Here is a 16,186-nt window from a genome sequence, read left to right on the forward strand (position 1 = left end):
CTTGTGGCAGTAGCTGATAAAAAAATAAAATAAATTAAAATATTAAATCTCAACAGTTAGGAGACTCACCCAATATGGCGGCTACGCTGTATTAATGTCTGTGGTCTATATGCACAGCGTTCCGTGTTTCCTTGTTTTATTTTGAAAATCATTACCGGAAGCTGTGGTTGCTTGAGAGCTCTTGAGGCGATGGTGACAGCCATAGATATCATATTAGCTAGAGACTCACCCAATATGGCGACTACGCTGTATTAATGTCTGTGGTCTATATGCACAGGTTTCCAAGTTTCCTTGTTTTATTTTGAAAATCATTACCGGAAGCGTGGTTGCTTGAGAGCTCTTGAGGCCATAGATATCATATTAGCTAGATCCCCTGACGAACAGCGCGGGTGAGGGATCTAGCTAATATATATGATATCTATGGTGACAGCAGTGCTCGTGGCTGCGCGCGCGGTCCCGTGACGAAACTCATTGGAACTTTCTACGGTTAGGAAAGACCGATGTGTCCTGCTTCTCTGTCTGACTTTCTCAGCGGTGAGAAAATATATATTTTTTGTTTTCTGCTTCTCTGGCCTTCCGCCTCATGTTGAAGAGAAAACATGTTAGCCGTTTGAACATTTTGAGCGTTCTAAAGCCAAACGCCAACACTGGAAGTCCACGAGCACAGCATCTGAACGCCGTAAGGTACGTGATGTTCACGCTCAGCTGGTTACCTTGTCCTGGTTAGTTCGCCGGAACAGGCTCTAGAGCGCGGACTACTAAATGGTACTTTTTGTAACACTTTCTCATCATTCCGTTTTATATTAGAAACACTTAACATTAAATGTAGAAGCTGCTGAGTTAGCTACTTAAACAAAGGCATTCAGAGTATGTACACAGCTTGTGTTGCACATCGGAGCCTTGTCTTAGAGCCTGTTAATCTAGGTGTGTGTGTGTGTGTGTGTGTGTGTGTGTGTGTGTGTGTGTGTGTGTGTGTGTGTGTGTGTGTGTGTGTGTGTGTGTGTGTGTGTGTGTGTGTGTGTGTGTGTGTGTGTGTGTGGTCAGTTCCTCCCTACTGGCTCTCCCCTCTCTGCCAGCAGTCTTTTTTTCCTGTAACACACGTGATACGTGTTTAGATTTTAAAGTCATACCCCGTGTTTAGTCATCCTGTTTGACATGAAAATCCGTCGTAAGCCTCCCAAGCAGGTCTTCAACCCATAGCATAACGAGTCCAGCACTTTTAAATGCTCATACTCAGCTACCTTGTGATTATTGTAGAAATGATGGGTCATAAACCCTTCAAAGTTGTTGATTTGGCTGTAAGATGTCAATGAAATTGTAACTGTGATATTGCACTGCAAAAATAAACTCAGGAATAAATGCTCCCCAAAGTATTATACATTAGAGCGTTGTCTTGAGTAGGCATTAGGCAACTAGGGGTGTGAAACTGCCAGAAAAGGGGATTTAGGATCAGGGATGCACAATATGTCAGCATCAATATCGGTATCGTCCGATGTTAGTCATTTTTTAACATATCGGTATTGGTCTGATAAGTAAAACTGGGTCGATATTAAAAAGCAATTTTAATTCCATCTACTTTGGTGTGTTCTTACTGTGTCTAGTTTCTAATTCCATTTTGGTCCTTTTTAAAACACAGGAAAGGTTTCTCTTTACCTTGCTAACGTTTCGTTTGCCGACTGCAAAACATCCTTAGGACTTCCGCAGTTTAGAACGTTTACATCAAAAACGCGGACCCATGTTTTGCAGTCGGCAAACGAAACGTTAGCAAGGTGAAGAGAAACCTTTCCTGTGTTTTAAAAAGAACCAAAAATGGAATTAATTTCATTTTGTTTTCGTTTGTGTATGTGTTTATGATGGTGAGGGGGGTGATGATGTGTGATTGTTTAGTCCAGTGGCAATCATCTCAGAAGCGTAAATGTGTTAATATATAATTACATATCGCAAATTTCACTTTATAGAAATAAAGCAAAACATTCAAGTATTCAGCTTGCATAATTTTCAGTCTATTCAAAATGTGCAGATTTCAGAAGCGTAAATGCCACTGTGTGTGTGTGTGTGTGTGTGTGTGTATATATATATATATATATATATATATATATATATATATATATATATACATACATACATGCATGCATATTTGTATCAGCAGATATCGGTTTTCGGCCACAGCAGTGATATTAATTAATGATGCACCGATATGAAATTTTTTGGGCCGATACCGATATTAAGATCACTGTTATGGCCGATAACTGATATTTGCAGATACCGATATACTGATATTAATGCTTCTAAAATCAGCAGATATTGTCCATCCATCCATCCATTTTCATCCGCTTATCCGGAGTCGGGTCGCGGAGGCAGTAGCCTAAGTCGAGAGTCCCAGACTTTCCTCTCCCCAGCCACTAGGGCCAGCTCCTCCGGGGGAATCCCAAGGCGTTCCTTGCCCAGGTGAGAGACATAGTCCCTCCACCGTATCCTAGGTCTACCTTTATGTCTCCTCCCGGTTGGATGTGCCCGGAAAACCTCACCAGGGAGGCATCCTGACCAGATGCCCGAGCCACCTCAACTCGCTCCTCTCGATGTAGAGGAGCAGCGGGTCTACTCCGAGCCCCTCCCGAATGACCGAGCTTCTAACCCTATCTCTAAGGGAGAGCCCAGCCACTCTTTGGAGAAAACTCATTTTGGCCGCTTGCATCCGCAATCTCTTTCTTTCGGTCACTACCCAAAGCTCATGACCATAGGTGAGGGTAGGAACGTAGATCGACCGGTAAATCGAGAGCTTCGCCTTCTGGCTCAGCTCTCTCTTCACCACGACAGACCGGTACAACGCCCGCATCACTGCAGACGCAGCACCAATCCGCCTATCGATCTCATGCTCCAGTTTTCCCTCACTCGTGAACAAGTCCCCGAGATACTTAAACTCCTCCACTTGGGGCAGGACCTCATCCCTGACCCGGAGAAGGCATTCTACCCTTTTCCGAATCAAGACCATGGTCTCAGATTTACAGGAGCTGATTCTCATCCCAGCTGCGTCACACTCGGCTGCGAACTGCTCCAGCGAAAGCTGAAGATCACGTTCTGATGAAGCCAACAGGACCACATCATCTGCAAAAAGCAGAGACCTGATCCTCAGTCCACCAAAACGGACGCCCTACACACCTTGGCTGCACCTAGAAATCCTGTCCATAAGTAGATTTTGTATAGAATGAAAATTATCAAAGCTGAATTTACATTGTTATGTATACACACCACACACATTAACATTTTTGAGATTATTTAATTCACTGTTCACATGACTAAACAATTACCCCCCCCCCCCCCCTCTGAAACAGGCAAACAAATGGAGATGAGATGGAAAAAATATTGGTTATTAATATCGGCCCAGTTTTATTTATCGAACCGATACCAATATGTTCAAAATGACTAACATCGGTTGATACTGAAATTGATGCCGATATATTGTCCATCCTTAATATCGGATATACGTATCGGCCCAAAAAATGTGTATCTGTGCATCCCTACTTAAAATTATTCTGTGTGTGATTGAGATACAGTCGATACAATAGACAATATTTACAAATTTTTCATGTAGTTCAGACACAGTGTTTCCATGCACTTTCATAAGAAATGTAGCCAGAGCTGGTGTGGGGGTACCGTAGAGAGAAAGTTGTTAAAAAGTTGCACATGTGCAGAGAAACAACAGAAGGTTAAAGTTGTATCTTGGACCTGGTCACCACTGTGCAAACCTCATCAGACTTGTTTTAACCCTCTCAGGCTCAAAATAAGTTTTGATAAAAGGACGAACAACGAACAAGTCCTTCAGGGGTACTTTTGAGTTAAAAAATGCTCATGAAATACGTATGTGGAGTAACCAGGTAGGTAGGTTTTAACTTTGCAAATGTGCAACGCCTGCACCCAGAGGGTTAAAAGGATGACCCTGTCCAGGAGTTGTCTGGGTTGAAGGTTAGGTAGGATTTGCATCAGCGGTATGGACTGGAGTTGACTGAGCTCATTCCTGTCAAGCTTCTCCAGCTGCACTTCCTCAAACAGAGATCTGTCTCTGTTGCATTTTAATTAGAAGCTGACATAAGAATAACATTAGTAGTCACTTGGTTTGACCCTCAAATAGGACAGTTTAAAAGTAGGAAGGTAATCCAATCCAAACAGATTCTTTTAAAAGTATCTCCTGAAAATACACAAATGTTCCAATAAAAACATCTTTTTCTGCTCTTTGTAAGCTTTGGAAGTAGGACTCCATTCAAATCTTCAGCTTGCATGTCCGGTTTCCTATTCTAGTGTTACTTCTGCTTTGTTTTCATGTTTGATTGTTGTGATACACAACCACACTAACGGAGTGAAACAAATGAAGATCCATGCAGAATAATTGTGTGTGTGTGTGTGCGTGTGCGTGTGTGTGTGTGTGTGTGTGCGTGTGCTTTGCAAGAAGAAAGCTTGTTTTTGATCCCGTGTTGTAGCTCAGCCCATTTGTGCCTGTCAGCTCATGTTAATTCATGCTCTGGTGTGTTGGGTTTAAATTACATTGTGGGAATGTGGTTCTCTAATCTAGTTCCTTTGTCTAATGCTCTGTCTGCATGAAGAGTATTTTCTTTTATCAGTTCCTTCATCTACCTTTACAAGGGCTCTTTGTGGGTGTGGTGATCAGCAGCATTCCTCGTGTGGGAGTAAGTGTCCAGCTGAAGTGTACGTTGCACAAGAAAAGACGATTGTAGGCCATCTCTACTTTTGACAAAAGTATTCCTGGAATGTTAAAAAGCAGCTCCTACTTGAGCATGTTCAGAGCTATGTAACCATGAAAACAAAAGCAGATGTTATACGGCCCAGGGAAGTACCCCAGACTCTTTTTTTTTTTCTTCTTTACCAGTCACAGCTGCACAAACGTCCGATTTTTAAAACACAAAATAACCTAACTTTTTATTCCTTGTTCTGTATTTTAAAGGGAAAACATTCAACTGATCAAAGGAAGCAAACATTTCAAGTCTGTTCCATAAGCTCTAACGTCAGTTTGTGGTTGTCTTATGAAGCTCTTAAACCAGCTCAGTGGCCTGGTGGTAGAGTGTCCGCCCTGAGACTGGGATATTGTGGTTCGATTCCCGGTCGGGTCATACCAAAGATTTAAAAAATGGGACCCAATGCCTCCCTGCTTGATACTCTTCTTTAAGGGGCTGGATTGGAGGGTTAAATCACCAAATGGTTCCTGAGTGCAGCCACCAATGCTCACCGCTTCCCTCCATGGGGATGGGTCAAATGGGGTGATGAATTTCACCAGTGTGTGATGATGACTGTGGGACTTTAACTTTAAACCAGTTTAGGAAAAATGTATATCACAAAATCAGATGTTCCTTCTACAAGTGTCATTTATTTATACCGTATAGTAAATTATTGTCTCACTTAATGAGACTTCAATTGAAACTAAAATAATGTTTAATGTGGTTAAAAACATGTCTGAGACATTCAGCTGGACTGCTTCGTTTACACCGTTGCCTCCTGGATAACTCCACTTCTGAGAGGGTTGCTTGTATCGGCTCATCATTCCTGCACGTAGGACCTTTCCCAACGGGAAAATGTATGGAAAAAATATACACGCACCACACTTCAACTGCTAGGTAGCAGTTTTTATCGCCAGTGTTTAGCAGCCTTGCTTCCATCAGGGCAGCTGTGGCTACATTGTAGCTCATCACCACCAGCGTGTGAATGTGTGTGTGCTTGGGTGAATGACTGGGTGTGTTGTGAAGTGCCTTGGGAGGGTTGTAGAACCCTACGAGGAGCCATACAAATACAGGACATCCATTTTTTCATTCTGACAGAGCAATGAGATCCCGTGATAACACTGGATGTGTCCTGGAAGCGTCTTTTCTGAGTTTTCTAATTAAATTCTGTCTTTAAATGTGCAAAAATCATCTGGCTTTTAGTTTTGACATATATTGTATCATCTCTTCTGTGTTGCCAGATTCTTGCTAATAAAAGCCCCTAACATCTACCTTCAGGATGCATTCAGAATCAATATGGATGCTGAGAAAGTTGACACAAAGGCTTTCTGTGTGTTTTCTGAGATATAAAACTACTAAACAAACAGAGCTGACCTCATCGAGATCAAACAATGGACAAACAGAGCAGTAGACAAAGCGCTTTGTTGTTGAACAGACGTTGTATAACTCCCAAGTGAAGGATGTTATTCTCTGTGGCATTTGGTTTGATCACTCAATAAAAAACTTTTACAATACGCCTAAAATTTAAAACCAGGCCCACAAATTGAAAGATAAAAACATTGATCTCTATCGACTAGATGCTTTTCGGTGTTCATCAATGATGTGATAGTAAGCAGTTGGAGTAACATGTCACAGAGCCACTGTGAATAAGTGAGAGAGAACAGAAAAGCTCTCTCACTTCTTCCACGGAGTGGATAAATTACCCCTGAGGCACGCACACAAGTGAGGAAGGAGTGAATTAAATGTTTGCCCAGTTGGAGGGAGAACAACCTGCCACCTGTTGACTCCCAGTGAGCTCTCTTAACAGATTTTCATCTTTAGAAAATAATGAAAGGACTTTCAGACAACCCAGAAGTACAATTAAATTCAATTACAGTGAAACTTTCATAATCATTCATTAATACGTTTTCTGCTTTTCAAAACTGCTTGTTTGTTAATAAAAAAAAACTCCTGACTAATAGAGCTAAAAAAGATGGTAAAATATATGGCTCATGTAGTGCCAAGACAACAGACTGACTGACACCTTTGCCAGCCGACAGATGACAGGCTGCGTTCACAGACTACAGGTCCGTTACCTAAAAATTTCCCTTACTAAAACAAAACTAGACTCTAAATAAAAAAAACACCTCCTTAAATTAAATTAGCAAACAAATAACAGAATGGAACGTTCAATCTGTTTCACTAGCTAGTAGGGATGTGTATTGGTGAAATTCTGGCGATGCAATACGTATTACGATACAGGGGAGACAATACAATATATCACGATATATTGCGATACATTCAGTCAGACGATATTGGCGATTTTTTAGACTAAATTTATTATAGGAAAATTCAGTAAACAGTCCAAACTGATACTTAACATGTTTAACCATAACAGAGGGATTTACATTTCAATGATGGAAACAAAACCCATTACACACTGCTGCCAACTAGTGGTTAGCGTTTGAATTGCACCACAAGAAAAGAAAATACACAAATGTTTCCATGTAAATTCTTCCAATAATTAGAAACATGACTTTTGAATATCGATACATTTTTGCAAGAAAAAATATCATGATATATTGCGATATCGATATTTTCGATGCACAGCTTTTGAATATCGATATAATATCGCTGGGGAAAAATCACGATATATTGTCATAATCGACATTTTCTTACATCCCTACTAGCTAGCCTAGCTCTGGCTGTCCTTCGTTTTCAGCTGCTCTGAGCTGAGAACTCACGATCCGTACAGACAGATAATTTATTTGTTGCCCTCAGTATGTGAAGAGAATTTCAAGCAATATTGCAAAAATGTTCCAGAAAAACCCCACCTCACTTTTATACTCATACTAGTGGGCTAATGGTCAAAGGGATAAATACAAATAGTTTAGACTGCTAGATTCAGCAGTGAATGTTCAATATGCTTCTGATTTTAAATACCTTTATGTGTGATCCAACATTGTCCCTTAGCCTAGAAAGGCTATATTTGATCAAGTGTAAGGCAGCAAAATGTTTAGGAAGACAAGCTGGTGCATATAAGATTCAAATATGATATTGAATTACAGGCTGAAACATGTTTTAAACATCTATATTTTTTTGGTTCATGCAGTGGTTCATGCAGCATGAAGATTGACCTGCTGTATACTTGAAGCTCGATCCTGGGACACATCACTTACCACCTTTGCGCCTGTGAACGCTGTTGAAGCTGAAGATGGAAGAGCAGCCGGGTCTCCCCAACGTCAGCATACCCAGCCACGACGAGCAGAGGGACAAGAAGAAGCGTTTCACAGTACGTCTGAGTATTTATACAAGTTTTCTTTGCCGTGAAGTTAAAAGTACAGACGAGTTACTGAACTTTAGGCCTTAGTTTTATAAACTCTTCTTGGTTTTTTCATCACAGGTTTACAAGGTGATTGTGTCTGTTGGACGAGAGGAATGGTTCGTCTTCAGGAGATATGCAGAGTTTGATAAACTCTACAACATAGTGAGTTGACTTTACAACAAATCAAAAACATAACAAATTACTAAAGTTTATACGTCTTACATTTATATGCATATGTTGCTCTTTTCTTCATTTATTACAGTTAAGAAAACAGTTTCCATCCATGAACTTAAAAATTCCTCCCAAGAGAATATTTGGGGACAACTTTGACCCAGGTAACGTTGCACAGCATGCTAACGTACAATATGTCGTACCCACATGGGTAGATCCATGTTAGCTTAGTGTTGTATTCACTCAAATCCACCCAACAGAGTTCCTGAAGCAAAGACAAGCTGGTTTACACGACTTCATTAAGCGGATCGTCTCAACTCCTCAGCTCTACAACCAGTGAGTGCCCACATAAATATACACGAATGCTTTAACATTTAATCCGATTGGAAACATATTTAGGTAAAATGTGTTTAACTTTAGATTTAGTCACTGTTTTGTGATTTTCTGGTTTCTCTTAAACATTACAGTCCAGATGTGAGGATCTTTCTAGTGATGGACAGAAGGAAGACTTCAGATCCATCTGAGGATGAAGATGACAAAGTAAGTGGCTTGTAACTCATTTCATAACATTTTAGCGAATCGCTTACTTTTTAAAATTATTTGCAGATTTGTTTTACTGCCAACCCTCTGATTTCAAGCTCTAGCGTTCCTTAAAGTGACAGTGTGTCGTTTTTTCCATTAATCTCTGGAAATATCCATTGGAATGTTATTGAAAATGAGGTAAATGATGCCCAGTTGACTTTGTAACATATAACTGTCTTTAAGTCTCGACGCCATATTAGACGCAACGCTTCCTTCTACGGGAGCCTGTGAGAACAAAAGGCATTTGCAAGCGGTCACAAAAAGTTTGTATTCGTAAACGTTGTTGTTTTACACATTTACCTCTTCACTCATCGCCAGTGATGAAAGGGAAGTTGAAAGACCTGACAAAGTTCTCGTTCAAAAATTGCACTCCCAGGGATTTTTGACCCTAATGGCCATCCGTTGGTAAGGTCTTAAGCCTGGTTTATACTTCTCCGTCAGCTCCGCAAGGGACAGACACGCACGGCTTGACGGAAGCGTTTTGCTCTCATACTTCTCCGTCTCCTGGAGAGCGTTGCAAAGCAATTGCCCGGCAGGACCACAGAGGGCGTAGCGCTGTTCTGTGGTATCCTGTCATGTATCGGTCCAAGATCGTGTGTTTATATTGTGTTTTTTGTGTATATAAGAGACTTTTAACACAGACATATTTGTCTCTCATTCTCCCACCGCTTCATGCGCTCCCCACCTCTAAACCCACGTTTCCTGTCATTTCTGTCCACAAATAAAACGCTTGCTGCACATCTTTTCATTCCTCCAGTCACGGGAGGATGAAACGTTCATATTTTTAGAGTTTTTTCGCGAGGCATTCTTCAAGCTTCTCCGTGTCTGCCGCTAGTTTTCCTCGGCTCTCTTTGCAATGACGGCGCTGTAAACAACAGCGGCGTCCTGACCAATCACAAGCTTGCGTAATCCGTCTCGTTCGACGAATGTTTAAAAAAGTGGACTCGACTCCGTACGTACTTGCGTGCCTGCCGGAGCCCTACGCAAGGACGGATAATGGCGTTGCGTGTCTCCGCACTGACGCAGACGGAGAAGCATAAATCAGGCTTTACTCGAAGACAACAATACCGCTTGCTTGCAATGATTTAGGTGTGTGCTGCCCCCTATTGCCAAAGAAAATACACATTGTTGCTTTAAGAATTTATATTGCTTGCCACTTATCCTGCCAGGGTTTTAAATAAAAATCATCTTAATCATTAAAATCATCGGGGGAAAAAAGATGGAGTTTTGGGAAATAATTTCACTCAATATTTCACTAATGTGGATAATGTTGTTTCTGTTTACCAGAATGGGTCTTCCTCCAGAAACATAAACCTGGGTCTCTCTGGAAATCCACAGTAAGTAATTTAAATATTTATTTAGTTCAAACTTTGTTAAACATTAAAACATTTATGATGCATCCACAATTATTTTCCCATTGGTAAAATAAAATGTTTATTTCTTTTACAGAGCCAAGCCTACAGACTTTGACTTTTTAAAAGTTATAGGAAAAGGGAGTTTTGGAAAAGTAGGTGAACCATATTCTGAATGAAAACAAACAAAACAATCTACAAGTGTGTTAAATCAGTACAAATAAACCTAGTCGTCACTGCGTGTCTCATAAGTCTTCCAGTTAGTCTATGTGTGAGGTTTAGAAACTTGTCTTGAATACTTTTTTGTGGAAGTTACAAGTTTTAGTTCTGCACATCTCGACTTTCTACGTAGGAAGTGAGAACCTGGTTAGGAATCACTGAGCTAAACTCTTTTACGCCTTCTTAACTGACCTGGTTTTCCCTGCAATACAGGTTTTCCTTGCAAAACATAAGCACGACGAAAAGTATTATGCAGTCAAGGTCCTACAGAAGAAAGTCATTCTCAACAGAAAAGAGGTAACGTGAGCAACAAGATGTGGTTTGGATGGTTTCAGGTATCTTTGCACATGTGTGACCATCTCTGAATTATTCCTCCAATAAGCAAAAACACATCATGGCAGAGCGTAACGTGCTGCTGAAGAACGTGAAACACCCGTTCTTGGTTGGGCTCCACTATTCCTTTCAGACCACAGACAAGTTGTACTTCGTCTTGGATTTCGTCAATGGAGGAGAAGTAAGTTGTTTCGGTTTGGTGAATAATGAGATCACACTGGAATGACTCACATGACTTCACTGTGGAATGAAGTGACACGGGATAGAAAACCGTAGAGCTGTACTTTTGCTAGCTGACACATCTGCATGTGTGAAATCCCTGCTAGAAAACCCAACATTGGTTGGTGTAAAGAGTGACTATCCGTGTGGATTTCCACCAAGTGTGATCATCTGCCATTTGTGACTGTGACTAACAGCAGCCTGCCTCCTACGCGCTCGAATGAGAAATGCATGTTCACAAAACTCACAGGAACATTTTCCTTTTAGCTTTTCTTCCATCTTCAAAAAGAGCGAACCTTTCCTGAACAAAGAGCAAAGTTCTACATTGCTGAAATGGCGAGTGCACTTGGATATCTGCATTCTCTAAACATTGTTTACAGGTACGATTATGGTTGATGCCAGTGTAATCGGGGTCTGTTTTGTGAAAGTTTTTGTTAATTTTTTTTTTTTTTTCAGAGACTTGAAGCCAGAAAATATCCTTCTTGACCATGAGGTGAGCGTTTATATTTGTTACGGTGTTTCAGTCAAACTTTTATTATAATGAAATGCATCAACCCCTGGAAGTTGTTTGATTACAATAATTTAACATTTTACTGCTCAGGACATAGTTTTCCATTCATATTCACTAAGGTTGGGTGATATAAATTATTCCAAGTGATAATCTGCACGAATATCAAACTGTCTCTCTGACATATCAAAATGGATGAAATCCCACCATCTCCAACTCAACCTCTCTAAAACTGAACTACTCGTCATCCCAGCAAAACCATACATACAGCACAATATCTCAATCCAAAATGACTTCCTATCTCAGGCTCCTTCAAAGGCAGTTCGAAATCTGGGTGTTGTGATTGATGAACACCTGACCTTTAAAGATCATGTTACCTCTGTTGCTCGTTCATGCCGCTTTGCGCTGTATAACATACAAAAGATCAGACCATACCTAACACAACATGCCACCCAGCTCCTGGTGCAATCTACTGTCATTTCCCGCCTCGATTACTGCAATGCCCTTCTAACTGGTCTTCCAGGCTGTACTGTGAGACCTCTTCAAATGGTCCAGAACGCAGTGGCGCGTCTGATCTTCAATCGGCCAAAAAGAGCACACATCACCCCTCTGTTCATTGAGCTCCGCTGGCTACCGCGAGCAGCACGCATCAAATTCAAATTGCTAACTAGCATACAAAGTCCGAGATGGTACGGCTCCCATCTACCTGAATCCTCTTGTAAAGGCTTACGTCTCGGCCCGGCCGCTCCGGTCATCACAAGTTCGTCAGCTAGCAGTGCCTTCACCACGCTCAGGACAATCCAGACTCTTCTCATGCATCGTTCCACAAATGTGGAATGACCTTCCAAGCACTACCAGAACTGCGGCTTCCTTTTCAATTTTCAAGAAACTCCTGAAGACCCTGCTCTTCAGAGAGCATCTTCTTAACTAGCACCTTGTCTGCACCCGTCCCCCCCTCTCTACTGTCGACTCCTTTGTTCCCTCCTCTCCATGATTGATGTCAAGTAGTTGTTGTTATTGTTGTTGTTAGCCTCAAGGGCAACATGCTGATTATAACTTGTAAGTTGCTTTGGACAAAAGCGTCTGCTAAATACATAAACATAATCGTCGTTATAAGAAATTGACGATGGACCTGACACACACTGCACACAGCAATCCACCAATCACAGTCGTCCTTAGCTCAGTTTGCGCAAGCAGACCACAAGGGGTCCTCGTGTTTGAGGTTGTTGTTTGTTGTCTTGTTGCAATAGTATTGCGTAGTTGGTTCAAGCTACACATTAGAATAAGGAGCGGGACTTCTGACCAATCAGCGAATATAGCTTTTGCCTCTGTGGGGGGTGAGGGGATCCTTCACCCCGTTGGATCAGCTAAGTTGTTGATTGAAAGTTTGAAGCTAATATTGGGGATGCTAACAGGTTATAATGAGTTATAATGAGAAAGAGACAAATCTTAAGGACAGTTTTTAAGTGCTCTATTATGTTGGATTGTGAACATAAGACTTGTTGAGGACCAACTATTTTGTTGGTGTACTTTTATTTTACCTTTTTGGATTTTTCAGGTTCGATTTGTTTGAAATGGCCCTTTTCTGTCAGTGATATGAGACTTTGAAAACAAGGTAGACACTATTTTTGAATTTCTGAGTGTTTACAGTATCTACAGTTATGGATTTATTCTTGATTGACATAAATCATTAGAATCGCAACACTCACAGCTTTCTATTGATGTATATAGGTATATGTACGTAGAACGGCTGTTACAAAAAGACACCAATTGATATGGAAGTTTGTAATGTTCCAACTCAGAACTTAAGCCATGGAGACACACAATGCAATTATCCATCGTCACAAGGGCTCTCCAAAAAGCTCACAAGGATGGACGGACTTTTCTAAATATCCTTCAGAAGCATTGGAGACCACAAGCCTGTGATTGGTCAGGATGCTGCTTCCTTTAACTTCGTCAACAGCAACGCCATTCCCCCTCAAAGAAATAAAACAAGAACTGAACACATCTAGTGAACGACACAGAGCAGATTGAAGACTGTCTTGTGTAAAAAGTCTGACGATATAAATGTTAATTCACCCGTGACTGAAGGAGTACAAATATATGCAGCAAACCTTTTATTCGTGCCAGGAAGTTACAGGAAACGCGAGTTTAGAGGTGGTGACTAGATGAAGAGGTGGAGGAAAAATTACTCTGTGTTAGAATGTCTCTGATATACATAAATAAATATCTCACGTTAAATCTGCGATCTGCAAAGGGCTCGGAGAATCGCTGATGGTTGATACATTTGTCCAATCGGCCAACCTTAATATCCACCTTGTAATTTCCTGTACCAGCTGAACAGAATGCACGTGATTGGTTTAGCTCCTACTAATGATTGTCCTGTTTAGCCTGATTTAAAAGGTGTTGGAAATGTGAAAGGGACGGACTGAGCTGCACTGCAGCCAACATTCCTAGCAACAATAGAAGCCTCAGTGCTCAGCGATAACGAGCTGCTTGTGTGGCACATGGTATCTAAAAATGCTCATGTCCTCTCTTTGAAGGGACATATTGTCTTGACGGACTTCGGGTTATGTAAGGAAGGCATTTCTCTGACAGATACCACCACTACGTTTTGTGGAACCCCTGAGGTATGGGCACTTACCTGTCTTTAACTTGTTTTCCACCAGTGTCCTCAATTTAGTCAGTGTTCATGCTATGCTCCATCTTGCTTTAAGTGCTTGGGATGAGCATATGTCTGCAAAAGCTCTTTGTTGGTTTATTAACAACTATAAGTAAATAGAATGTTGTGTTTCCTTCTTGGGACTAGTACTTAGCCCCAGAGGTGCTGAGGAAGCAGCCTTATGACAACACTGTGGACTGGTGGTGTCTGGGATCAGTGCTGTATGAAATGCTATTTGGCTTGGTGAGTTTGAGTAAATTAACTCAAATTTAAAATGTGAATCAAGTACCTGTTCATTTACATGCTTCTATTTTTATTTTATGTATGTTCTAGCCACCGTTTTATAGCAGGGACACACATGAGATGTATGATAACATTCTCCACAAAGCCTTGGGGAAGCGAGCCGGTGCGTCCAGTTCTGCCTGGTCTCTGATTCAAGGTCTGCTGGAGAAAGACAGAGAACAAAGACTGGGCTCCAATGATGACTTTGTAAGTTTCCTGTTGGCGTTCAGCACAATATCTAGTTTCTAGCTCCCTCTAGTGACTGATCTGTTACTGTGATGTCTATTAAGTGTGTTTTGGTACATAATTGTACTCTAATTGATGCATTTTTTTTTCCTCAGAATGAGATTAAAGCTCACAGCTTCTTCTTATCCATCAACTGGAATGACCTTGAACAAAAGAAAATCCCTCCTCCATTCAAACCCAATGTGGTAAATATTCTGTCTGTTCTTTCTTCTTTCTTCTTTCTTTCTTTCGGTCTTTATTTTGGTTTATAGCATTAACATAAAATTTTTCTTTTCAAACAAAACAATATTAACAATTTGAATTTAAACCAAAAAAGGAATAGGCTGAAGCAATGCTTATTTTAGCCTACCCTATTTTCCACCTAAGATACATAACCAATATACATTTCTTTTATTTTCCCCCAATATAAATATCCACAATGAAAATTCATTAATGTCTATACATACTTTTCATACCCTGTAAATATGTGACACTTTACACCTGCTTTAAACTTTAGTAAAGAAGTACATTTCTTCAAATCATCATCTAACTCATTCCACAATTTCACACCTGTTCATTAATAAAAATGTACTATGAATATATTTTTCAACACTATGGCTTTTTTTTTGTAAAACAAAGTCACAGAAATGTTGCACAACCTTCCACTGATTAATGCTCTTCTTCTTATGTGCTTTTTACAGTCTTCTTGCAGTGACATCTCAAACTTTGATCCCGAGTTCACAGAGGAGAAGGTTCCCAACTCCATCTGCTGGACTCAAGAACGTTCCATTGTCAACGCCAGTGTTATAGAGGCTGACGATGCCTTTGTGGGCTTCTCTTACGCCCCAGCTTCTGATGACTCTTTCCTATGAGACATTCCTAATGAGATCTTCAGTTGCCTTAACCATTGTAAAAAATTTTGACTAAAGGGAAAAGTTTATACAATGGATTCTTTTTTTTCTATGACACCAAAGCAAACAGTGGAGAATAACCTGCACTTAAATGGATTTTCATTGGAAGAAAATCTTTATATTTTACCTGTTTGTATTTATATTCATATAAATATCTATAACAGATGCTTTATTTTAGAATATTGCACAATGTGTTCTATCAATAGCTATATATTGTAAACGAGCCTTTGAAAGCCTTAAATTCATCCCTGAAATAAAATCAATAAGTAGAAATATGAAAACTTGAATAGTTCACTGGACAATTTGACTGCTAAGTGGAATTATATGTTCATAAAAATAGACTGTACAAATATTAACTAAGTTGTATGATGTGGAGTTTACTTGAGAAAACAGAGATTTTGATTTATAGGTCACAATTGTTTAAAAAAACATGAGAAGGACTCACAGCTACTTTACATTTTGTCTTTACAAATGCTGATAAATTGTTTAAATAATACTTTTGTTTTCATTTTTCTTTTTTATCAAGAAAATGTAAATCATCAGTGCTTGTATGTGGCAGGCAGTTAATTAGGCCTGTACTCTCACAATAATAAAAATATATATCTAATATTCGATGTATTCATTTTGCGTAAAAAAAACGCAACTTGTATAAAAAATACGTAACATATATATGGTTTTCTATGAACTTGAG

At 40.2% G+C, this 16,186-nt stretch overlaps 1 protein-coding gene across 1 annotated transcript; it reads left to right on the plus strand.

Annotated features, from left to right (window-relative positions):
• The first annotated feature begins 233 nt into the window (after positions 1-233).
• sgk3 (serum/glucocorticoid regulated kinase family member 3) lies at positions 234-16,102 on the plus strand. Its single transcript, XM_015955236.3, has 17 exons — positions 234-684; positions 7,819-7,998; positions 8,110-8,193; positions 8,294-8,366; positions 8,463-8,538; positions 8,670-8,742; positions 10,072-10,121; positions 10,234-10,291; positions 10,569-10,652; positions 10,738-10,869; positions 11,175-11,287; positions 11,364-11,400; positions 13,959-14,045; positions 14,225-14,320; positions 14,411-14,566; positions 14,701-14,790; positions 15,286-16,102. Exons 2-17 carry the CDS (start codon positions 7,921-7,923, stop codon positions 15,454-15,456), a joined length of 1,458 nt encoding a protein of 485 aa, XP_015810722.1. The 5' UTR covers positions 234-684; positions 7,819-7,920; the 3' UTR covers positions 15,457-16,102.
• Positions 16,103-16,186: the final 84 nt, after the last annotated feature.

Source organism: Nothobranchius furzeri, chromosome 7 (assembly GCF_043380555.1).
Source record: "Nothobranchius furzeri strain GRZ-AD chromosome 7, NfurGRZ-RIMD1, whole genome shotgun sequence".
Lineage (NCBI taxonomy): Eukaryota > Metazoa > Chordata > Actinopteri > Cyprinodontiformes > Nothobranchiidae > Nothobranchius > Nothobranchius furzeri.

Bases quoted from the DNA above. Each gene is read 5' to 3' on its own strand.
- sgk3 (XM_015955236.3), top strand. From the start codon at position 7,921: ATGGAAGAGCAGCCGGGTCTCCCCAACGTCAGCATACCCAGCCACGAC. The intron at 8,743-10,071 runs GTAAGTGGCTTG...TCTGTTTACCAG, and splicing joins CTGAGGATGAAGATGACAAA to AATGGGTCTTCCTCCAGAAA. The intron at 14,567-14,700 runs GTAAGTTTCCTG...TTTTTTCCTCAG, and splicing joins TGGGCTCCAATGATGACTTT to AATGAGATTAAAGCTCACAG.